Source organism: Callithrix jacchus, chromosome 21 (genome assembly GCF_049354715.1).
Source record: "Callithrix jacchus isolate 240 chromosome 21, calJac240_pri, whole genome shotgun sequence".
NCBI lineage: Eukaryota > Metazoa > Chordata > Mammalia > Primates > Cebidae > Callithrix > Callithrix jacchus.
In genome coordinates, this window is record NC_133522.1 from 9,170,956 (window position 1) to 9,198,222 (window position 27,267).

Below are 27,267 nucleotides of genomic sequence, written 5' to 3' on the forward strand. Positions count from 1 at the left end.
CACTTGGCTGAGGAATTTATTTCAGCATGAATAAGAGTGCTTTCCACAAAATGTGAATTCACTTATTGATATTTAAAGTTACTGTGCATGATTTAGATCCACCATTAAATGGTGCACTAAGGGAGTATTCGTTATTTGTGGAAAACAGGTTTAATAACATTTTCACTTAATTTGTAATTTCTCAAGTCTTAAATAGCTGATAAGAAGGGGGCGATTTTTAAGGTTGAGAAATCAAACTGACAGACTAGGGTGAAAATATCAAATAACAAGATCTTAAATGTAGTTGGTGGGAAAATGTATTTGGTTTTCTTATGTTTTCTGTCATTTTCATCATTCAGTATCAAACATTGTCAGGAAATAAGTCCTTTCATATAAAATACATAAGGTACTTGATTTTAACATATATTAATTTATTTTAAAATATTTTAAAATATATTAATAACAAAATGAATAATTTCAGTTGTTCTCTATCTTTGTGCCTTATGCAAAGACCAGACTTTTAAAATAATATTGGATTTGATGCAATATTTGGTTAATAGACATAGGCATAGTTCACTGATTTTTACTTATTTCTGCAGAAGTATGACTTTATCACATTGATTGAGTTTAAAGACAGAAATAAAGTACATATTAGTAGAAGATAAAATAGATAGATGCCCTATGTCATGTTCTTGAAAATATGTTTACATTTAGGTTCACATATTAGGGGAAAATGAGCTAATTAAGATTTTTACCATGAAAATGTTTTAGGTAGATTAGGAAATTTTGGAGAATATGAAAATCTCTAACATTTAGAAAGGAGAACAGAAGCATGAAATCTCAATTCCATCTTTTAACTGCAAATAAATCACACAAGATACAGAACTTTATGCAGAATGTTTTATAAACGTGTCTTATGAAATACCTCATCTCATTTTTACTAGTCATTTACTAAGATTTTTGCACTTGAAAATTAGGTACAATTCCATTTGTACAAAATTAAATTAAAGATACAATTACCTCCTCCTTTCAGCCAAAATATATCAGAATAATTCTGATGCATTTATTACTGTTTGCTTATATTTAAAAATTATAAGGTTCTTTTAATTTTTAGTCTCATAGATTTATACAAATATGTTTCATCATTTTGACATTTATTTTCCTTTTTTATAACTTGAGTCCCAATGTTTACTTGTTCCTAGCTCTAAGCAGTGTCAGAGTGTTGCTTGACAAACAATTTTTGTAAATATGCTACACAATACATGAGAAAGTATTCCGAAGTGTTACTGCTGGTTGTTTAATTTATGTAACAGCTGCACTCTAAGAACTCACACATCTGCTTCTTTTAGCCATTTCCCTTCCAAAAGTAGCATTTAACGTAATATCAGTTGGTCACATAAAATCTGATAGCAATTGTAGAAATCATAAAATTTTAATGAACTCATTCAAGAAAAATAAACAGAAGTGTAATTTGTTGATTTTAATATTGGCTTATGTGATAGATTATAGGGTTACCAGAAGCCTTAAGATAAACAGAAGAAACACTGAGAAAAAGCAATCACAATATATTTTCTCATATTTTAGGTTGACCGTCTTCCCCAAACCAATAAATAGGAAAGATACCTAAAATGTATGTCTACTTTCCCTTTCTATATTTTTAAAATAACTGATGCATTACAGAGTTATAGAGCCACAGAAAGCTTCTTTATGTTGCATAGTTTATTTGCCGATCCCATGTGTATTCTTCTTTCATGTACTATCCATTTTTCCTTTTTTTTTTTTTTTTTGGCATGTCAGTTTTATTACATGGTGATCAAGAGTAGCCTTCTCAAAATGCAATGCACATATGATCTCGTTAAAATGCAGATTCTCATTCAGTAGGTTAGGGTGTGGAGCCTGAGAGTCTGCTGCTGGCCCACAAATCATATTTTGAAGAGCAAGAGTACAGTGCAAACATTTGACACTGGAGACATAACAAAAGGTAGACTGGGAATGATGGGACTTACTCTTCCCATCTTTTTCTCTTTTCTCTCTCTTGCTCTTTGTTTTTATTCAAAAACTTCCATTGGATATTTTAAATATATATTCATTTTACATTTTTCAAAATATGCACATCCTATATATTATCTAATGTGTTAGTGAAATGACTAGAAAACCTTGAGAACAAACAATAAACAGAGGAACTTTCAGAATTTCTTTCTTTCATAATCCACACAGCCACTCCTCCTACTCCCTGTAGCAGATCTTCTGGACATGTAAATAGTAAATAGTCATAATAGTGGTCACTTTTGGTGAGTTGTGGTGGGAAACTGACTGGGAGACAGCATATTTGGATTTTCTGGAGTTTGGAAATGTTCTACGTCAAAAGGGGTGTGAGTACATCTGCTTTGTGATTTTTGTCAAAATTTTACAGTTAAGATTAGTTTATTTCAATGTATGTAAATTTGCTCTCAAAAATCATAACTGTAAGCTATTATAAGTATCATTGACTGGAGAGTCAGCAGAGGGATAGATGAAACACAAATGGCTGAATGCTGATGCACTTGAAACTGGGTGGTGGCGTGCAGTGTCTCACTCTACTATTGCGCTCACTCTGCATGTCAGAAATTTTCTATAATAAAAATTTTAAATACACCTAAAGAAAATTTCCTCAAGTTTATCTCTCAATAAAAATGAGTCGCCTAAACATTTCTTGCTAAAGTCTCAAGTCTCAGGACTTTCTATTAGTTTTGTCGTTATTTATCTTTTAAGATTTGCACTGTAGAACAGCAATCTCCTTATATTCAGGATATTACATCTTTTGTCTTAGCAATAGCTACGGTGAAAAAAGAAACCGCAAATGTAAGTTCAAGTGCTACAGCGCCCAAAGTGAGTAAGTTTAAATGCCTCGAGTTAGATGAGCTGAGAGGAAAGCCAAGACATCTGCATTTTCTTACGTTCAAATCTTTTCACCAAATATCAGATTGCAAGAGATACGTTTATGCCCATCTCTCTGAGATGTATAACATTACGCCACCGGGCTCTAGATCTTGTTTCTGGCCACTTTTAGACGGAAGTTTTGGAAAAAGAAATTCCTCTGAAGTGAAGTTCCTAGAGAAGTCGCCTTGTCTCCGCAGTAGTTCTTAATACACCTTAAGCAGTGCAGTCTCAACTATTTTGGTTTATTTGCTCTCTCCACTTTTGCAAATTTGATGCTATTTAGACAGACTGAAAAATAAGATACTTTTACTTTTATAGAGTGAAATACTTTCCCTGTATCCTGAAATAGTCCTATCAGCCGTGTACCTAGAGTAGGCCAGTCCTTTTCAATCCATTACAAGTTCAAGAGAATACTAAGAACAAGGCAGGATTTAGAAACTGAAACTGCCATTCTTTCTAATCATTTGAAGATTCTTTTAGGAATTATGTAGGATAATAACTGACATCTCCATTTGGGCCTTGAATTCTCTTACCATGAGCAAAACAGCATGGTCTTAGTGTGTCCCAAACAGTGACGCTTGTATAAAATTTGGGCTTTATTATTATTTTCAGAAGTAGAGTTTGTAAAAGTGATTTTTGATGGATACCATGATAGTTTCAGGGAGAGAAATCGAGGAAGTTAGTCCGAATCCATGTAACTGTTGTCAGTGGTTCTTCAGTGACTTTGTACCATAACCAGTGAGCTGGATTCATGACCTCATCTCACAGAGAACAGAAAATGTATTATTATGAGAGAGTTGGTTTGTTGTCATAAATTAGGAGTAAATGAACTTAGTGGAGAACAGGACATTTGTAATTACTGCCTCACAGTTCTATAGGTCAAACTTTCTAAAACTAAATATGTCATTTTTAGAACATACCCAACTTCCCCATTATTTCTTTCTTTACTGACGTAAAGTGACTATGTCTGACTAACTCATTCAGTAGCTTGGATGGATATTTTAAAGGCAATTTGTCTTAGAGGAAATGTCAATACTTTTTTTTGCCTTAAGGTTAAGTATCCAAAGGTATTTTGCAAAACACTTTTCTTTAATATTCAAGCAAGCTTTTTATTTTGTATTTGTTCTAAACTGTCTCCAGACCAAACATAGTAAGGCTGTATTTTATACTGTAGGACTTCAGAGTCTCATAACCCACATTCATCTGTGCACTGAAAAACACCTCAAGCGAATCCTTGGGGCAAATCTCCTTCTTGCCTATGAGAACTCCTTCATCCAACTCCTGTCTAAAATACGGTAGATGTTTAAAAGTCCTTATCATTTTCAACTTTTTTAAGGGAATACCAATCATAATCCTGGTTCATAATTGACTCTTCAAGGTATGGCCCCACCATTAATTGGCAACATGGATAACTATTCCACTTGGCAAGGAATAGTACTGAAATTCAGCTATTCTTAGTAGATCTGAAAAGGTCAGATGAGAAAAATAATGTTTATGGAGGATTATTAAGAGGAGATACTTAATTTATCTAAATGTTAAGTTCTTGTTTTCCATTTATCCAGACAAGTAAAATGTCAATGCTTTTCATAAAATTTATCTTAAATGTTATTTCACAGATCTACATTCAGAGGTACTATAAGAATCAGGTATATATATCTTGCTATACATGTCCTAGGGACAACTACATTTAATACATGAACATTATTTAGAGTACATAGGTTCAGATCAACCTTCTCTCTCTATTCTCAGTACCAGAAAATGTTAGGTCTTTTTTATAACTGGTTTGTGGACATGATAATTAACTGATCATGTCTCATTCTTTGTAGTAGCTAAAAAATACTAATAAAAGTTTGTGGTCCACCATTTATAAACATAAAAAACTTTACAAAATAAATTTGCTGAATAATCTCACTTTAGATTTCACCTTACTTTTCTACATTAATTTAGCTGTTGTTCCATTTTCAATATAATCACTTTTTATGTTAATCTGTTTTTTTTTTTTTGTATTTGTGCTAATCTCTTAGAACAACATGAATTATAAATAGTCTCCCTCAAAAATACTAGATCCAGTTTAATCACTGCTTGGTGGCATAAGAGTAACATATTTATTAAGATTTCATGCTTTAGAAGAACACTAAGAACTGTGTTGCTCAGTCCAGGAGAGTATTCAACAAGGACTAGATCATCTCCTTTGAAAATTGTTGTTAAAGTCATAGATCATTTTCTGCTAAGTGAGTCATTAATTCTACATTTAGTTCTGTACCTCAGAAGAATACTATGATCTGGGTTGCCCAAATCAAAAGAGCATACAGTAAATAAGAGTTAATTCCTTCAAAAATTATTAAGATCCAGGCAAGGGGTCTTACACCTGTAATGCCAACACTTTGGGAGGCTGAGGTAGGAAGATTGCTCAAGCCAAGTAGTTTAAGACTAGCCTGGGCAACAGAGGGAGACTTCCTCTCTACAAAAAATACATTTAAAAAATTAGCCAGACACCTGTAGTTCCAGCTACTCAGAAGGTTGAGATGAGGGGATCACCTGAGCCCAGGAGACTGAGGCTGCAGGGAACTGTGATCACACTGCTGCACTCCAGCCTGGGTAACAGAGTGAGACCCTGTCTCAAAAATATATATCTTAAGGTGAAGTCTGAGATCACTTTAACCCACATATTCCATTAGTGCTATACATAAAAACTTTGGCATCTTGCCATGTGTTTGATCCATGCCGAATTCTGTATGTAAAAAGAAAAATTAAAAATACCTATCCATTGAGGAAGCCAGATACATAAATACATCATTTAATGTTTATAAAGACCATAGGTATGTTGAAAATACCAAGAGAAAGATAATTTAAGTGCTGGCAATATAAGATTTCCTCTCTGATCCTCAGCCCATCAGCTATACCTATCAAAGGAGTGTGGGAGATAGACTGTTTCAGAGAAAAACGACTGTTCAGGAAATTTGTTAATAATTTGTTGTGGCAGTCTAGAAAAGAGATTAACTTGTCCTGAAGATATTCTTAATTTTAGCTATCACTTTCCTGAATAATCAGCAGCAATGTAAACATGATTTATTATTATTAAAATAATGAGCAATATTTGTCCATTTTAACCAGTTCTTCCTGTTATTGACTTACACAGCTTGTTCATAAGCTGTGAGGTTATATCCTGTATAATATGTGGAATTTATCCTGTACACTTTGGACTCAGTTCACAGCCTACCAATTACTCATAAATATAAAACCCTGTAAAGAGGTGGAGATGGGAGGGAATAGCATCCTTTTGCAAGTCTAATCCCAGACCACAATATTTTCTTAGGGAATCCTTAGTCTTTCCTAATTAACAAAATTACAGTCATAAATATTAATACTAAAGATTATATCCAAATGTAAAAATAAGTTTTCTAGTCCTCTATAGTGCTTGAGCTCGATCAATTTGCATTTGTAAGGTCTGCCATAGTGAGTTTTGTATCTTAATAGTATATCTCCCTCCATAATGTTTTTTTTCTTAGACATTCTTTGCCCATAGATTGCCACATTTGGTAAAATGTGACTCCAGTTAGATGTGATTAAACCCAGAGACGTAACTGACCCGAGGGTGTCTAGTCTCCAGAATGGCAAGCATGGTACTCTAAACTATATGAGGAACTTAACTAGCCTATTTCATATTCTCTATTAACATATATCTGAATGTACGTTACAGAACTTGAATAATTCAAATAATCAGAAGCCGGAAATACATGCCTGCACACATATACGCACATACATACATCCTGCAACATGATCTATAAAAGGCACTTTTAGGCTAATCAAATGAGGGAGCATGATGCATGAGGTAAAGAAGCAATGTAAAAATAGAGCAAGAAGCAGTTAACTGGCTGCAGTTGAAGCAGAGAAGGGGTTAAGTCATTCAATGAACTCTTCAAATTGGGGAATAACCTTTACGGTTATAATCAGCTTTCCTTATGCTCCTTTCACTTGACAATGGTCAGATAAAATCTGACAATGTCTCTCTTCATTTCAGAGTAGCTCGAGTGAGTCTCAGGGCCATTAACCGAAGTTTGCATGTGAGAAATAAACTTTCACCTGTAACCTCTTCCAATAAAACGTTTTATATCTTGTGCACTCCTTTTTCGTGAAATGGTTCTAACATTGAATCTAAAAGGTTCTATCATTAAACTGAAAAATATTACATAGATACATATATATGAATTCAAATAATTAGAAGTATACGTATGTATTCATATATATGTATATTTTTACATATATATGAAATATATGAATTCAAATAATTAGAAGTATATATACTTCTAATTTTATATAATATATATATAAGTATACATATATACTTCTAATTATTTGTATAATACTTCTAATTATATATATATAATTCTAAGTATATATATATATACTTCTAATTATTTGAATTCATATATATGTAAAAATATTATACATATATATAGGAAACCTGACTCTAAAATATTATATATATATATATATAATCTGACTCTAAGCCTCAGGATGGTCCCTATATTTGTCTACATTAGAATGCCCTTTCTTCTCAAATATATTAAAAATGATATTTTATTGCATGTCCAAAATAAAATACGAAAGAAAAATATTTTAAGTCTGTTTAGTAGAATAAGCTTTAAGAAAATAAAAATATCTATGCATTTGAACAACTTCTGTAGCAGCAGGAAAGGGTGACTTCTCTGTAACATCTATGATGATGCCGTTTACTGGTAATCAAACTATTTGTTTCATGGAGTCCTGCAGCATTCAGCACATGTAAGAACAGGCAACCTGCATCTCAAATACCTATGGTCAAAATGAATCAATGAATCTCTCACATCAGTAAGACATTTGTGATTAAAAAAAATAAGTTTCTGAATACATTACAATATTTCTATGTACCATGTCCTACCAGAGTGTTTTAAATTATTTTTCAACAGGTTACCTTGTTTTCTGAGAATCACATTGTTTAAAAATTAAAATTACCCATTGGGGCATTCACAAGGTTTGATATAACTTATGTATTTATAAAATAAAGGTTAGATTAAATTTTCGACTTTGTTATTTTCTTTTTTACTAATTCTTTTTCTTCTCATTCTTTCTCTCCCTTCTGCTCTCTTTTCTTTCTTTCCTTTGCAGAAACTGCTAATTTTTATTTCGCTATAGTTTTTATACCCAGCATCTAGGACAGGACCTGAAACATCATAGATGCTTAAAAAGTAAGTTTCTTATTAATTAAAATAATGGTTGCAATCAGCCAGGTAAAACATCTTTTCCTCCTAGTAAGTAGATTTGTTCCATGTCAATGTGTATAATTTGGGGACAATTATCAGTCTTTATTCCTTTTCTTTGTAGTATATCTCTGTTTAAATCCTCTTATCAGTCTCTGTTTTGGAAGAGTACAAAATCTAAGTGGATATGACAAAATATTTGGAATGAGGCAAACTAAATATAAGTTAATAATGTTTATGCCATATAGTTGCTTGCCTATTGTTTTGCTATTTTCCCCATGCTGTTCTTGAATAGAACGGTAACTTTTCCCTTTTACTCAGATCTATATTTACCCTATCTTTGTTTTTCAGTTCTGTCTTCACTATTTTCCACAGCCAGTGTAATTCTTACTTCAGATCAACTTGATGAGAGTTCCATTTATCAGAGCTTCCTAGAGATGGGAGTTCAGGCATTTAACCATAGACAAAAAGGGAAGAAAGGAGATTGGCAATATCACAAAAGGAAAAAAACACTAAATGAAAAATTACTAAGTTAAAAATATACCTTGCTATTAAATCTTCTCCATTTATATATATTTTTTTCCATAGAAATTTTACAAAGAAAAAAGGAGAATAACGTTACTAACCATTACCTATACTTACTTACAGGGAAAGGAAAATTATTAAATAATTTCATTTCCTTTAGAGGCAAAAAATAAAGAGATTTTACCTATGAAAAATTAGCAGGAAGTAAGAGGCAAAATGAGATGTAAAAATAAAGACAGAAATGTATTTGTAAGAAGATAAATTAGAATAATTTACAAGTCAATATTATGAAAATATATGAGAATTAAAAATAAACTGAGGACAACTCCTGAACATCATGCTAAATAAGTAGTTCTGCAGACTTTCTCTCCAGCTAAACAACCGTAACTAGTGAAAACTATTTTAAAACACAAATACATATTTTAGGTCTCTTAAAATTGTGCTAACGGTATACAGCAAATGAACAAATAATTCTTTTAAAAAACTAGCAAATCTTGGTAAGAACAGATAGAGTCTGTGGTACTTGAACCACGACTTGCTCCCTAATTCAACCTCATCCTCAGCTCAGCATGAGGAAAACTTGAGTCTGGATGGATGCACTCAAGATGGAGACCCATGTTTCGTCAACCAAGGACTGCAATCCTTTCCAGAAGAGGCAGCCAGCAGTTCTTATTTCATTTGTTCTTACTCTTGGTTGCAGAGCTAAAATTCCAGGTGGTATGGTTGAAAGGCTGGGGCTCTTTTCTTTCACCTAGTCCCTCCTCACATGCCAAGAATAAAAGGACCCCAACAGCTCTCACTTTAGCTCACTCATAGAGGGAAGATTTCATTCCAGAAGAGACAAAGCAAGAAGATCGGAAGCTACCAACTTTTTGCCCAGGGAAGAAGCAATTTATAAGTGGTTTTCTGAAGCTCTCTCTAAGGGAACCAACTATTTGGGACAGAGTTGGGAAAAGTTCGAAGTGGAGACTTCGGAGAAAAGCAAGTAAGAAGGCCCTTGTATCTACATGAGATAAGCATGCCAAATCATAAGCCACTATTTCATAAAAAAAAACCAGAGAGACAGAGGGTCAGCAAGGTCCTTCCTGTCATCACAGGTAAAAGAAAATCTCAAAGACTGGCCTTAAGAAAAAACAAAACAAAACAAAAAGCCCAGCAAAGGATTCTGGATTTAAATGAATCAAGCTATTCAACAGCTTATGCACAGCAGTAGCACAACCAGGTGACAAAAATGAAGGGGAATCACTAGGTGTGGTACCAACATAAGCAGAGAGCTTAACAGAGACAACAGGAAAATAAGACAAAGAGACCCGTACTGAAGCCATTACATCCCAGTGTGCCTGTGCACGTGCAGAAGGCTACACTTCCTGAAGAATGACCTCAGAGGCTTCACGCTGCAATAGAAACAGCCCATCCAAATCAATAATCGGTAAGTCAACATCAGGTACTTTCACAGAGAAACTCCCTTGACAACTGACTTTTCATCAAAACCAATGAAGGTTAGAAGTGAGTTGGGTAGCATATCCCAAGTGCAAAAAAAGGAAAAGACTGTCAAATAAGAACCTTATATCCAATAAAATTATTTTTCCCGAAAGAAGGTGAAATCTAAGAGAAGTTCTTAAAGCAGCCCTGCCTTATAAGAAGTGGGAAAGAAAGTTGGGCTAAAGCAAGTGATCCCAGATAGAAAAAAAAAGCAACAGTAAAGGTAATAGCAGAATTCAAAGATGTCAAAATGGTATGTTTCTCTCTTCTCTTAACTGATTAAAAAGTAATAATTGAAACAAAGATTCTTCAGGAACACAAAATTAATGAGGTAAAATAATTATATATTATTGCGGTACAGGGACTACAACATGCAAAAATGCAATATATTTGACAATAACAGCACAAAAGAAGTTGATAAAAGTCAGTTTTTAGTAGGATAAGGAAATGATTCTAGGTGGTAACTTGAATTTTCAGAAAGAAATTAAGAGAACTAAAAAGATATATAAAATGTTTAATGTAACAAATTTTAGGTACTTTTTATCCTTGCTTTCTCAGCCTCATTAGTGACATAGCAGTATATGAAGTAATAATTAAATAATTTAATTATTAATTAAAAATTCAATCAAAAAGCAGAGATTATAAAACTGGATTTTTTTAAATAATCTAAATGTATGCTTTCTATAGGAGACACAGTAGATTTAAATATACAAATGGACTGAAGATAAAAGGATAAAAAGTAATATATGATACACACAGCTGCAAGAGAAAGCTAGAGCGACTATACAATATCAAAGCAGATTTAAAATAAAATACATTATTAAAATAATGGAGAACATTTCAAAATGACAGAAAAGGCCATCTGTTAGAAAGATGTAACAATTATAAATACTTATACATTTATATAAAGAGAGCACCTAAGGTACATGAAGCAGAAACCATATAGCCCAGCATTATTAATCTTAGGAATATATACAAGAGAATTGAAAGCATATTTCTACACAAAACCTTGCACCTAAATTTTTATAGCAGAGTTTTAAAATAATAGCCCAAAAGCATGAAAACCCAAATGTGCATCAACTAATGAATGAATAAATAACATATGGAATATGCACACAATGATGTATTATCTGGCAATTATAAAGAATAAAGTACAGATATATGGCACAGCACAGATGATATTAGCATATGCTAATCTAATCACAACACATATTATGTATTTTTGTAGCTGAAATGTCCACAGTAAGCAAATTTATACAGACAGAAAGCAGATTTGTGGGTGCTTAGTAGTTATTGTGGAGACAGTTGGGGGAAAGTCCAGAGTGATCACTAAGATTTCTTGTAGAGCAACAAAACTATACAATTGATTGTGGTGAGAGTTTCATAGTTCTGTGAATTTAGTAAAAACTATTGAATTGTGTGCTTTAAAGACATGAATTTGATGACATTAATTATATTTCAATAATGATTCTACATGAAAATAAATAAAAATACCTAACCCCATGTTTGGCTTCAATTTGGGAGGGATACAAATAATACTTTAAAGAGTTACTGATTGAAGATGAAAATGTGAAGAAAAAGTAAGTAGATTATTCTCTGGGAAGATTACCGCGGAAGACTTTTTATATAATGTCTACTTTCAGGAAAGAGAGTATTTGCTTCCAAACTAGTCAAGAAAAGAGTAGACAGTGAATGCACTTGAATGCCATAATCTCACTGTAATCTAGAACATAAGTAAAACAATCTGTCTCAATCCACTTCCCATTACCAACGCAAAGGAAAGACAATTTACCAACCCATTTAGATACTGCTACACTAAGACGCCAGTTTGATCTTACTGTTAAAAATGGGATTCAGTGTCTTTTGTTGTCTGTTTGTTTTTGTTTTGTGAGACAGGGTTTTGTTCTTGTTGCCCTGCAATGCAATGGCACAGTCTTGGCTCACTGCAACCTCTGCCTCCTAGGTTCAAGCAATTCTCCTGCCTCAGCCTCCCCACTAACTGGGGTTACAGCCACGTGCCACCACACCCAGTTAATTTTTGTATTTTTAGTAGAGCTGGGGTGATCACATAATTAATGAGTTACTTTTAGTAAAATATCATTCATAAATCTTGTAACTATATTATGCATTTAAAGAAGGTCATCAGCCAAAGGTCATGAGAACAGCTTCTTTCTTCCTCTGTGTGCCACAAAGATTAGAAGTGAATTTATATGAAAAATCAAAAGTTAAAGAATGAAAGAGGCATTTTTCTTAGCCCATGAAGAAGCCATAAAGGATTTTTTGGAAATAACCTGAAGAAAATTTAAGCAGTAACTAAGTCCCTTCATCACTAGATGTGAGCTATGCAGCTAGCAAATTTGAATATTTTTGTTACTATAATGTCAGGATTATTTGTGGCCCTGTAAGTCCTAGGTGATTATGGTAGGCACTGGCTTTAACCCTTAAATTAAATACATTGATTAGCATTCATTAAACACAAGATTAAAAAGAAACAATTTCTTTAGTCAATTACTTAACATTAAGTAAAATCCAGTTTTTTAAAAAAAATTGTTTCAGTATGTAATTTCATGACAAACTGTTTGGATTTAACGTCTTTTTTGTTTGTTTGTCTCACGATATACATAGTGAAACTTTCTTTTCCATTTCAACAATGTATAGGAATTCATAACAGCACTTCATTTCTGTCACTAGGTAAAAGAATGTCTAACCTTAAAACTACCATGATTTTTAATTTAAAATAGTCTGCCAAAATAAGTATGGATATGTTTCACTCTCATTCATTTTCATCTTTTGAATTTCTCATAAACCTTAAACAAGCAAAAAGATTGAGACACACTACCAATTAAATAAAAGTATATTTCTCTACAATTCAAAACAAACAGTGAAGACTACTGCTTCTAGTTTAGATGAAGTAACAGAGACAAATTTACCTCTCACCTGAAAACAACTGTTTTCAAGACAATTGAACATCATAATGAAAAATGATCTCTGAGAGATGGAAAATAAATGAACTGAACCCTAAAATGGTTCCTGCTTAATACCTTGAGAGATTTTACATGATGTGTTACATGAACCCATGCAGAATTTGGTAGACTCTCTCAGTTAAGGAGATGAAACGGGGAGCATGAGAAGGCAAAATTAATTTGCAGAGCAGAGTACAAAAAAAAAGATAGATAGACAAAGAGTGAACTCTAGACATCCATAATGCCCACTCCAGTATTCACTTAGGTACTAATCAGTGCATCTGTGTAAGGGAACTGAGGCTGGGACAAGAACTATCTGAAAGTATTAGAGGAAACTGCATATGATTTTCACACAGGGCTGTAAATAGTGCCTATTGCCATTAGTCAGACAGAAAATACGTACAATTGAGGGCATTGGTCTCACTTACTACATTTTTAAATACTTCTGAAAGGACTAACCTCTAAATAACTTGACTAGAATAAAGCTTAAGAATATTTAGAGCAGGGCTGCTCTGCCTATGGAGTAGCCATCCTTTTATTCCTTTACTTTCTTAATAAACTTGCTTTAACATAAAAAAAGAATATTTAGAGCAACATGAAAATATACAATAAAAAGGTAAATTAACAACACTTGGAATCTAATACTGAAAAACAGAATGCATTCAAAGCAGCAGGAAAATGCTGTCTATAATGAGGAAATCAATCAATCAATGGAAACCAACCCCCAAATAATTCACCTGATAGGAATAACACAGTCATTAAAAACACAAAAAGTAACTCAAATTAGATTCAAAACCTAACCAGTAAAATTTAGATGTATAATTTTTGTGTTTTGGGGTTAGATAAAACTTTCTTATATACCAAACTAAAGCATGATTCATAAAAGTAAAATATAATGGTAACACAATAAATAAATTGGATTTTGTGAAGTAGTAAAAACATTTTGGGAAATTGGCAAGGTCTTTAAAAAATTAAATATATGGGTACCATATAATCCAACTAGTCTGCTTCTAGGCATTTGCCTAAGAAAAATGGAAACATATGGACGTTCAAAAATGTACACACAAATGTTCATAGTAGCTTTATTATAATATCTACAAACTATAAGCACACTGAATGTACCTCACTAGGTAAATGGGTAAACTAATTGTGGTGTACACAGCCATACAATAGAAAACTATTGAGCAAGAAAACAAGAAAGAAACTATGCACATGCAACAACATGAATGAGTCTCAAAATATTTATGTTGACACTCAAAAAAAAAGATATGTAGAGACTCTATGATTATTTTTATGCAAAATTGCAGAAAATGCAAACTAATCTATTGTACCATAAAGCAGAACAATGATTTCCTGAGAATGAGGTAGAGGGTGGACAGAGAAGGTGCTAAGGAAGGTGTTAGAAAGGATATGAAGGAACTTTTGGGGACAATAAATACATTTTTTATCTTGTTTGTGGTGATAGTTTCACTACTATAGAAATTTACAAAACTTAATAAATTGCCAAATTTAAATATCTATAGATTGATTTTTGTCAATTATATCTTAATAAATTTATTTTAAAGTAAATATGAGGCCAGGTGCGGTGGCTCATGCCTGTAATTGCAGCACTTTGGGAGGTCAAGGTAGGCAGGTCACAAGGTCAAGACATCCAGACCATCCTGGTCAACATGGTGAAATCTATCTCTACTAAAAGTACAAAAATTTGCTAGGTGTGGTAGTAAGTGCCTGTAGTCCCAGCTACTCTCCAGGCTGAGGAGGGAGAATTGCTTGAACCCAGGAGGCAAGGGTTTCAGTGAGCCGAGTTCCTACCATGGCACTCCAGCCTTGTGACAGAGCAAGACTATTTTGTCTCAAAAATATTTATATATTTTATTTTATAGATAACATATAAATTATATACAATATAAATTCTATAGTTACATATGTGATACATAAATATATATTTTTCATATATGAAAAAGGACAGCCTCTCAACGATTTCTCATGATTGTTCTTTGCCCTCAACAACTCATACACAAGCAGAACAATTGTTCTATCTCTTTCCATAGAGTGACCTATGTATCTCCTAGTATTGCCTGCAAAGTCTTGAGGTAGTGCATTTAACACCATTGAGAAAACGTCAAGGTGTGTGCACACACACAGAGATACACATACCCCACATGTAAATGCTATTAATTTTTTTTCCTTCACTTAATATAGTGCCCAGAATGGTCTGCATAAAAATGACAAGGACGCTTTCAAAGCAGTATGTATAAATAGAGGAACATAAAAATAATAGTCTATGGTATAGACTATAAGTTTAAATAATGATACTTTTAACTCATTCTTACTATACCTGATTGCAGGGAGTTTAATCTCAGGAGACACAAATCTCTTCCTCTTATTTTCTTTTATGTTTAATTTCAAAGAATTCACAATCTCTGGTTTACAAGTTAATATTTTACTCAATCAAATTACGGTTTTATACAACTAATGTTAAATGAGTCCTTAGGACAAAACCAGGTTGGCAACACCAAATAAAGTATATAAATTAAGTATATAATCTACCAGTTATCAAGTCATTTCCACAAAGCTTAATCCAAAAATAAAAAAAAAAGGAAAACAACCAAGCAAGAAATAAAGAAATAAAAAAATAGAGTCATGTGGTTAAAGAATATTACTAAGAGGTAGGTTAAAGCAATTATTGTGGTAATTCTCAGAAATAATAACATGCTAACATGCATCCTGATTACATATTACAGAATCTTCCTCTAAGAAAGGATTCATAAGGTACGTAGAATGTTGAGTCATTTTCTTAACTTAGTACTTCAGAAACCCCCTTCTTTTCTTTCCCAAATACCTATTAATACTCTGCTTATTAGTCTCTCCTCTCATGGATTCTGAAACTTTATTGATAATAAGGAACGTCAGAGATAATTGAGAAATAATAGAATTTTTAGGCCTGACAACCAGGAATTCAAATTTATTAAGTCTACTTTAAAACTAGGAATCTGCTTGCAAACTTCCCCCTGAGGTGATTCTAATATAAGTGGTCTAAAAGCCAGTTTTTGAGAAACACAGCATTCAGAAATTCACTGTTTTCCAACTGCCAATATATTATTTACTAAGTAGCTTAGAGTAAAATTATGCTATATTTCACCAACTTGAAAATTAGAAGCTGCACTATCTTTGCTTGACATTAAAATGCATGGCAAGAACCTACTCACAGAAGGAAACATATCTAATGTCCATTCAAGCTTGATGGCCAAACATTTAGAAACACATGGTATATAATAAGTAAATAATGCTTATAGAATAATGGCAATATCATTAGACAAGGAGCAAACTTCAGACTCACTACGGAGTCCAGCTTTGGTGGATACCCTGGTATACACAGCATAATTCTCAGGGCAGGGAGCACATGTGGAGAGAAGTTCTGTTTGAAGCATACTTTACCCATAATGAGAAATGGCTATTTTAAAAGGCTGAAACATTTCTTATTACAGAATGGCAGATCTTAAAATGGTCAAAATCTCTGTCCTTGTTATGAGATCTCTAGGGCAAGGACAAAAGGCCACCCATCTCTTTGCATAGCAAGGGTGACTTTTACTCCAGTTCCCAACAAGTTTCTCATCTCCATATGAGACCACCTGAGGCTGAACTGAGTTGTCCATATCACTATCAGCATTTTGATCAAAGCCATTCATCAAGTCTCTAGAAAGTTCCAAAGTTTCCCATATCTTCCTATTTTCTGAGCTCTCCAAGTTTCTGGGCGATTCCAAACTTTTCCATGTTTTCCTGTCTTCTGAGCCTTCCAAACTGCCCCTATCTCTGCCTGTTAGCCAATTCCAGAGTCACCTCCATATTTTTTGGGTAATTTTGCAGCAGTGCCTCATTAGTGTATTAGTCTGTCACACACTGCTAATAAAGACATACCTAAGATGAGTAATTTATAAAGAAAAAGAGGTTTAATGGACTCCCAGTTTCACATGGCTAAGGTGGCTTCACTATCATGGAGGAAGGTGAAGGAGGAACAAAGACATGTCTTACATGGTGGCAAGCAAGAGAGCATGTCCTGGGGAACTGCCCTTTATAAAACCATCAGATCTCATGAGAATCATTCACTATCACAAGACCAGCATGGGAAAAATACACCCACAGGATTCAATTACCTCCCACCAGGTCCCTCCCACAACATGTGGGGATTATGGGAGCTAGAATTCAAGATGACATTTGGGTGGGGACATAGCCAAACCACATCATCAATATATTATAATTTGTGTCTGAATTAATTTATCCTACTGTCTTTCATTTTCTTAATAAGCAAACATTCATTATCCAAGTCATTTAGGTACCTGAATTTTATAATCTTAATCCTTGCATTTAATCCATCTGTATGGATCATTAACAAGTCACTTGAAAGTTACCTTCTCTTTCAGAACAATTTCCTTGTGAAAAATTCCACTGTCAACCATCAGTTCAGGTACTTACCAGAACATGCGTGCAATGCCTCTTAAGTACTATGCTCGTCTTCAGACTTCTCCCTAAACTCAAGCACTGGGTCTTAGGATTAGAATATTGCAGGCTAGTCTTTGTCAGATGTGTGACAATGAAAAAGTATTCTATCTCTCTGGATCTCAGTTTCCTGTTACTGCTATGTAATAAATCACTGTAAGTTTACTGGCTTAAAGCAACACACACATTTATTATCTCATCGTTTCTGTGAGTGAGGAATCAAGGTACCACTTAGCCTTGTTCTCTGCTCAGTGTCACTTGGCTAAATGAAGATGTTAGCTGGGGCTATAGTTTCTGAGTTAGAGTCCTTTTCAAGCTCTCCGGTTGTTAGCAAATTCATTTCCTTGACACTGTATGTCTGTTGTCCCCATGTTCTCACTAGCTATCACCCAGGGACTACTGTCAGATCCTAGAGGTCACCCACAGTTCTTTGCCACATGGCACTCATAAACAATTCACAAACGAGCTATTGTTTTCTTCTAGGCCAGGAAGAGAATGTCTCTCCGACTATATCACTTCTTAAAGACCTTGCCTGATTGCATCAGGCCCAACCTTGATAATCTCCCTTTGATGAACTCAAAAGGAACCTACAGTGATATCTGCAAAACCCATTTTGTAATATAAGGTCACATAGTTGAGACAATCATATCACAATTATCTTCTACACACAATGGGAAAGATTTATACAAGGGTGTGGATAATGAAGGGCTATCACAGAATGCTGCCTAATGCATTACTGTAAAAGTTAGTTAGGTAGAAAAGATCTTGAGATTTTGTAATAGTAAATCCTCAAACTGCACAAAACTAAACTTAAACGTGGAATGACAAGTTTAATGTAAATGAAGCTCTCAGGGAGCTGACAGACTTAGGAAGGCAATGCACATCTTTCCTCACACTAAATGGCAGATACTCCCTTTCTTGCTATGCAGAAGATTAAAGGCTGCAGTGAAGCTACCTGTGGTTTTGGATGCAGCTCTGCCCAGAGGCATCAAAGGGATTTCTGAGTAAAACTCACATAGAGAGGATAAAAAACAGAGTTGGATGAAATTATGATTGTTTCATTTTACATTTTAAAGCTTATTTTTTAAAAGTCTCGCTCTTGCTCATAGAATAAATTTCAAACCCTTAATCTGAAATAAAAGCTCTTTCACGACATAACTGAACCCTGCCTCTTTGTTTACTTCTCATGCCTGTACCACACGTAAAGTTGCATAGTTATTTCAATCACATGCTGTTACTCTGCATAGATATGTGAAATTCCTTTCTTCAAAGTGACCTACCACCTACTTTTGTCCCAAACACATATGATGAATTCCAGTCTTTTGTGAAAGAAAATAGAATCTCAGGATCCCAAAAGTACTATGCCAAAGGCAAAGTTAAGCTTGGGAACTCGGTAATGAAAAAAAAAAAAAACTCTTTCCTTTTTTTTCACAAACTGATGACTATAATTTCACAAACCTATGTCAAAGTCTCATAATAATAGGCCGTGTATCTCCCCAAATGGTCTCCCTCCAAAATTGCTCACAACGAAATTCCTTCTGGGTCCCATAATCTTTCAGAATACATGGCTTCCCTATAAACTAGTCCTAAAACAGAGTTCTGTGAAATCTAACCATGATAATGCACATTACCAGCTTTTCTTCACAGATATGAGACAAGAAAAAAACTAGAAATAATCCCTCTGCCTACCCGAGAAAAATGCATTATTGGCTTCTTCCTCCACTTCATCTATTTATATGGTTATCTTATGTAAAATGTAGATTGACTGAGGGAGCGACAAGTGCATAATTTACTTTTCCCCTCCTCTCTCTCATATACAATGTAGATGAGCTGAGAGCTCATCAAAGTCTCACAAGAATGTAACCACTTACCTCATTTCCGACGCTTTCACCAGTCCCCTTTTTCCCTTCTCTTTCTGTATTCCCCTCCTGCTTGCTCTTTCCCCTTTAAATATTGAAGTCATCAAAACCCTTTTTGGAAAAGGCACAGACCACAGATACTTCTGTGATTTGTGTTATTTTCTTGGGCGCATCCTCAACCTTGGCAAAATAAACTTCTAAATGGACTGAGACTTGCCTCAGTCACTTTTCAGTTTATACCTTGTCTAAGACACATTTACTCAATAAACAGATATTTACTGAGTGCCTGCATCCATCAGTGAGCGGCTGAGCCTTAACCTCTCCCACAAGGTAGAGCTGATACCTGCTTCTTCTGCACAAAATTATAGCCAGTTCAAATATCTGTGCCTGTTATATCTAATGTTTTTATATCTTTCTCAACTGTGAAAGCCTGGGAGGAATATTTTTTGTTTTATTTGTTTGTATTTCTAGGACTAATTCAGGAATTGGTGCAACTCATCATGATTTCCTGAAAATAAGAATTAAAATAATACCTAAAACGTACTCAGTAATTCCCTGTACTCTGAAAACACTTCATACATATTGTTTTATATACTCAGTAATTCCCTGTACTCTGAAAACACTTCATACATATTGTTTTATAGAGACATCTTGCAAAAGCACTTTGAGGCAAGCATTAATATCCCTATTTTGCAAACAAGAAAACTAAAGCTTAGAGACAGAGGGAGGACTTCTATATAGTCCACTGATGCTCCTCATTTTATATTCTTTATACCAGTGTGATCCTGAAACAGGAACATCAACATCACTCTCACATTTAACACAATGACAAACATGCACATTTTCAGGCTCCCCCCTGGGCATTCTCCACCAGAAAATCTTGGATCAAGGACCAATAATCTGAGATTCAGCAAGCTTTGTACTTGATGATGGCAGCTACAGCTTCAGAACAGCTGTTCTATAATCAAATATGCATATATTCTGACCAAGAAAATGAGATAAACTAGCACTTTCAAGTGGCTTTTACCCAGAAACTTAGATATAAAATTAGTATGGTAGGGAGTGATAGAGAAAATACAAAGATGTGTACAAATGTTTCTACTTTCAGGAAGATATTCTCTATAACATGTTGGATAACCCCAAAGGCATCTTAAACCGCTGCAGGTCAGGGTTCTTGGTTTCTTCATTTGCATCTTCCCCAATGCACCACTGAGTACTACGAAATTGAGGGGCATTTTAACAATTTCTTATTGAATTGAATTGAATTGGATTTGATTAGCCTGTCTTTTCCATTTGCTTTGTTTTACACTAGGGAGTGTCTTTTTAAAATGTGTCAAGTGATATTATAGTAAAACAGTTAGATGGTAATAGGAAGTCAAATTTTTATCCCTGAAAAGACAAAATAGTGCAGGATAAGGTGGATTACTTCTTTCAATGAGAAGGGTTTGCTACAGGGCTGAAGAATGAAATTTTGCTTAGTATATCCAGAAACATCAACTGCAATGAATATGAATATTCACTCTGTGCGGTAGTCATTACCTAACTGTGTTTACATATACACTTACAAAAATAAAATATATGCCACTCAAAGTTCACCATCTGGTTAGGGAGACAAAGGATATAAACACGCTAAAGAATTCTAAGATTAGATAGATTGATAGAGAAACAGATGATAGATGCAAGTGTAGAGATAAATGCTCTGTAAATGACAGTGCATTGAAAAACAGAAAAAATGTGAGCTTCACAAGTTCTCAATACAGCATGGAACCATATTCTGATTTTGTACCTGATTCTGTCTCAATTGTTCTGATCTCGTTCAGATGATTTAAAAATATGTTGTTTACAAGATCAAACTTTTCATATTTCTTCATATGAGCAAAATTCTTTCCCCTCCTGCCCAATATATGATTAAATTTGTTTTGCACTTAAAATGGAGGCCAATGTTGTCAAAATCTCACTTCCTTCGTAAAAGTCTGAGTATATCTTGGGTTTGTCACGCAGCTACAATGTGAAAAACAATAAACTAATATTAATGAAGTACTTCATATGTTAAAGTATATGAACTCCCTGAGGATAAAAGAGAGGCAAATCCTTGGAACATAAATAAAATACTAAGAAAGTGAGAATTGACTAAGCAACTAATTAATTGTGTCAGAATTTAGGAAGAAAAAACATATAGGTAATAAAATAATTCATTGAAGGAGAGTATATAAGAAGTGCACTTTAGTGTAAGCCAAGCCCTTCACACAAAAGGAAAGATGTGATATGTAAGAGTCTACTGCCTGGAGAATTCTTACAGGCTACAGAAAGCAGCTTTTAAACTTATTCTAAAGTTTAGGGCTTTCCATTAGAAATGCCTAAGTAGAAAACTGCCTGGATCAGATTCTTGTTGTAATACGATAACTCTGGAAGCAGCATGGAACATCCATTAAAGAGAGATCTAACCAAGTCCAGAAATGCCTAGACTAACATATCCTAGAGGCAGAATTAGAATGAAAATTACTGAGCCTTGACAGAATTCAAGAATCAGGTTACACAGTAATCTGAAATTTAATTTAGCATAATAAGATGTTTAACTTGTGTCTTGGGACTTATATTTCTCAAAATATAATCCAATAATGTATATTTATTAGAAATACTAAGGCAAGGGTAGTGATTAGGGTAAAATTATGGATAAGGACTTTTTGGGAAAAAATATGCAGAGAAAGAGAGTAATTAAAATAGGAAATGGATTAAAAATTGTATGGATTGTAACTATAATTTCTCAGTAATATGGGCAATCTTGTCTGCTAAGCCTGTATGCCCATTATGAAGAATTATTAATTAGTTTGATATAAGGTATCACAATTATAGGTAAAAATAATCAGAATGTCTGGGCCTGTAGGCAAACACCTGCAATCCCAGCACTTTGGGAGGCTAAGGCAAGAGGGTCACTTCAGCCCAGGAGCTCAAGACAAGACTGGGCAACATAGTATGATCTCTGTAAAAAATAAAACAAGTTAGCCAAGCATGGTTGCTCATTCCTGTAGTCCCAACTACTCAGAAGGCTGAGGCGGGGGAATCACTGGAGCCTAGTGTGAGGATACAGCATGTTATGATCATAAATAAATAAATATTAAATAAAATTTTAAAATAAGCAGAATGGTTGACATAAACCTGTCTCATAGAAGATAATGTAGAAAATAAAACAGGTTACAATGAGGAAATACGTTTTAATAATCATCATAAACAATTCTTATACTTGAATAACTTGAATACTAAGCCATCTCCCTTATAAACTTATATAAACTTAATAAACTAACTAAATTCTAATTTAGTTAAACTAGAGAATTTAAATTACGCATTTTTACTGAGACAAGTACACGTTTTGCCTTTGGTGAGAATTTACTGATGTTTAACCAGTTCTAGAAACCAAGTCGAGAAATAATTCATACAGTTTCTCTGTCTTTAGCCTAAATATTTTATGAGTTCTGAAATATCTAATATGTACTAATTGCTTATTACTGTGAAGCATGAATCTATATGTTTCTTCATGTATTAACTTAATTATTCCCCCAACTTTTCCATAAGGCTTTTGTTTTAAACCTATTTTACAGAAGAGGACAATGAGGCACACAGAGATTATACCTATATATTAATATACCTTGTAAAATTACCTTACTTAAGAATGCGTTCGAATGATGCATAATCTGAAAGAGATACTGTGGTTTGAAAAATACCATAAAATGCCTTTTCCTAACATGTTCTAATGGTTTCAGCACATTCATTTTGATTTTCATTTTTCCATTCTTTACCTTTAATCTCCTTGTCATTTTTGAACCATCTTATATCAGCTGCAGGTTTACTACCAGATGTTTTGCAAGTCAGCTGCATCAAGTCACCCTCCATAACCGGTGATGAAAATCCACTAATTTGAGGCTTTTCGGGAACACCTGAAATTTAAGCAAATGATGAAGTGAGCATCGATCTCCAGGGTTGATTTGTTATTATGTCTATTACTTTCACACATGAAACTGAACTGAATGGTTAACTGACAAGAGTTCAATCAAGATTAACAAACTACTATGTAATAAAATAAAATGCTTCATATGTATGTGTGTATATACATACATAGGAGTATATGCCTACATGCACATATGTAAATGTATATTCATACGCATACACAGTATAAGTGTACAGATATATACACATATAGTATCAAGAAAGTATGTAAGATGCATATAGTTCAAAGTAGTATTTTTAATTAAATAGTATTTTTTTTTTTTTTGAGACAGTCTCACTGTGTCGCCCAGGCTGGAGGGCAGTGGCTCAATCTCTGCTCACTGCAACTTTTGCCTCCTGAATTCAAGTGATTCTCCTGCCTCAGCATCCCAAGTAGCTGGGATTACAGACATGTGCTACCACACCCTACTATTTTTTTTTTTTTTGAGAGGGAGTCTTGCTTTGTCCCTAGGCTATAGTGCAGTGGTACAATCTTGGCTCACTGCAACCTCTGCCTCCGAGGTTCAAGCAATTCTTCTCCTCAGCCTCCTGAATAGCTGGGATTACAGGATCATGTTATCACACCCAGCTAATTTTTGAATGTTTAGTAGAGTAGGAGTTTCCCTATGTTGACCAGGCTGATCTTGAACTCCTGACCTCATGATCTGCCAGCCTCAGCCTCCCAAAGTGCTGGGATTATAGGCATGAGCCACAGTGCCTGGCCTAATTTTTGTATTTTTTAGTGGAAACAAGGTTTCATCATGTTGGCCAGGCTGATCTCAATCTCCTGACCTCAAGTGATCCAACTGCCTTGGCCTGCCAAAGTTCTAGGATTAGAGGCCTAAGTCACCATTCCTGGCCTAAATTATAAAATTTTACCTTGAAAACAACCATTCAATATATTATCCGATTTAATAGTGTAGAGATTTTAAAAGGCAAATTTCATTGAAAGAAGCTCAGAAAACCTATTTCTTTATTTCTTACCAAATTATGATTTAACTTTAGCTTCTTTCTTTCCTGATTTCATAGTTCTAAAAGCTTAAAAAGAATATTATCCTCTGTGTAATTTTTTCAAGAATATAAATTTTAGTATAATAGATTCATCAATAATTGCATGTACACTGACTTTTCTAATTCTTCTAAGTAGAAAATGCCTCTTGATATCGTTTATATAAGAAATGTAATTGTGGTTTTGTGAAGAATGATATGCATAATATAGTATAATAATATAGTATAATAATGTTAACCATTATTACTTTTGCTAGCATTAATCATCCAATGAATAAGCAGATAACTGTATGTGAAGACAGTACACGGATGAGATAAGTAGTAGAATATTATACATTTCCTAGGCAATAATATTCAGTTGTCTTGTCTATGTTTATTAATTTTTTTAAATATTCAATAATAAAGGCAGACTAGAATCTTCTTATTGTACTATTTAATTCCACGTAGAAGAATAAAATGTAAGAATGTTGGAAGGCAACAATATGAGAACTACAAATTAAACAAGAGGAACAACAAAGATGAATGAAAAATCAGTATACTCCTCTTAACATACTTGTTTTCACTGTCATATTACCTGCTTTCTTTTGAAAAAATCTATGCCACATGACCCTCTACTAGACTGAAGTCAGCAGTCCTCTGTTTTTGAGTTTCAAATCGGCTCTCCACAGAGCAGCAAATTCTGCTTAGGGAGTTGTTACCCTGAAATACGCCATTTTACTGGGTGTATTTTGTCTTTAATGGCAAATTTGTGAAGATTTTTATAAAATAGTCTCAGAGTGACTTGCAAAGAAATATGTTTGATATCCTATGCACAAAACCAATACACTATCTGGATTCACGTCAATATTCCCACCCAAAAGTACAGCATGTGTTAGTCCTTTTAAATGCAACATTGTGCCTTTATCTGCCTAAAGAGGAAAGCAAGATTGGGGGGAAAAAAATCAATCTTTAAATTCCTCTAACTTGTTCAGGACACAGGTGTGTTGCAATGAACTGGAGCAATTTCAAGTGATTGGGGCACTGACGTCTGTGGAATCACAGAGAGCTTGGAGCTACAACTTTATTTCCTCAGAATCTCTATGAACGTATTGCTTTTTTGTGTCACTTTCACCTTTGGGAAAATGGCACAATATTTGGAGAATAAAAGCACAAAAAAAAACTGCAAGCTGCAACCTCAAGCAGCATTATGTACTTCATTTAGGAATCTAGAAAATATAAATCTAAAAGGAGAGAAGATGCATGGAAATGTCAGGATCATTTAAATGCACTAAATACACAAGCAGGTCATATTTGAGAGCCACAAGTTTGCAAGAAAGGCCTTACCAGGTGAGTTGCATGATCAGATAAAGGTGCACATTATAGAACACAAGTTGAACTCATTATGCTCATTATTGGTTCATTTTGTAAAAGGATCAGAATATATACAACATACAGATGATTTGATACAAAAAATTTACCTGAAATCAAGAAAACCAGTGTCTATTGCTAAGAAACAAAATAGCTGTGTGCCTTCTATCCGTCACATACATCTTTAAATCTTTGTCCCTTTATAAAATGCAGAAAGTGACTAAATCATGCCTTTGTTAAAATGTAGCAGAGAAAGGATTAAACCATATCTATTCATATGATCTTCAAAATATATTTTTGTATTGAATTGCATTGCTGTAGAAATATAATTTGTTTGGTTTTGTGATTACATGGTGTTAGTCCCTTGCACTTACCCAGAACAGTGAGATAGGCCTTGGAAGTTTTGACAGGCATTGTAAATAAAGAACAGGTGTACTGTCCTTCATCAGAGAGAGACACGTCACTGACACTAATACTCAGTTCATGCCAGGAAGCGCGAACCAGCTCGATCCTATTGTCCCTTAAAGCTGGAAAGAGAAAATATTGAAAATGTGAATAACAACATCAGAAACAGCAGTTTTAGACTATGTATTTTCAACACAATAAAATAAGTGTTCTCTTTGGTCATACATTGAAATCTTATTTCTTGGAACAGTTTAAAAGGAGGTTGAAATATATTGAAATATTTTATCAGATTTTTAAAAAATCAAAATAGAATTAGGTGTTCCTTAATGTTTTCAGAAATAACTTTTTAATTAAATGATTACATCTAAAACAATTCTTTAGATGAGGCAGATACTAACGTTGATAAACCTAGCTTTCCTCTGCAAATCTTTCACGGAACTGCAGTGCCAAGAAAAGCTTCAACAAAATGGGTTCACTTCTATGGACAGATAACTTTGGTAAACCGTGACTGCTGCAGGCCTTCCAAGACAACAACAAAGATACTGGCATATTAAAAACTCTCTGCACTAGAAACACTTGAACTATTTAAACTTGAGCTGATATTGAGCAGAGAGGCACCTGTAAACTAGTGACTTTTACATTTGCTCTGATTGGCTTGTGCTTCTGATGTACTGTACACTAATATAGTCTTTGGTCTGAATCACCTTTTCTGTCACAAGACACTCATTTTCACAGAAGATATTTTAGCATCTTGCTGAATTATGTTCCACTTGCCTCATTTGGGGAAAAAAAGCATTAAAAAGCTTATCATGATGTGCTTCACTAAGTAGAACTGTAAAGTCTGAAATTAAGCAAGCAGCAGCTAACGGGGTACTCTAAAAGGCAGAAAGAGTGAGTAGGACGGTTACAGACACCAGCACCCAAGGAAAACCCCAGTAGCTTCCCAAACAACAGTAAAAGATGGCTCAGACCCAGCTTCTCCCAACCACAATCTAGAAACAGAAGGTAGTCATTTTTACTGCTGATCAAATGAGAGTCCATCCAAAGATACCAGGAGAGACT

General features: G+C 34.1%; 1 protein-coding gene across 6 annotated transcripts in view; it reads right to left on the minus strand.

Annotated features, from left to right (window-relative positions):
* CADM2 (cell adhesion molecule 2) overlaps positions 1–27,267 on the minus strand; it is a 1,112,757-nt gene that overhangs the window by 154,816 nt on the left and 930,674 nt on the right. For all 6 annotated transcript variants that reach the window (XM_035283216.3, XM_008986459.4, XM_035283214.3 and 3 more), the window contains 2 exons: positions 26,175–26,327; positions 23,259–23,396 (listed from right to left, as the gene is read on the minus strand). In XM_035283216.3, the coding sequence (XP_035139107.3) occupies positions 23,259–23,396; positions 26,175–26,327 (291 nt within the window). The remainder of the gene's footprint in view (positions 1–23,258; positions 23,397–26,174; positions 26,328–27,267) is intronic.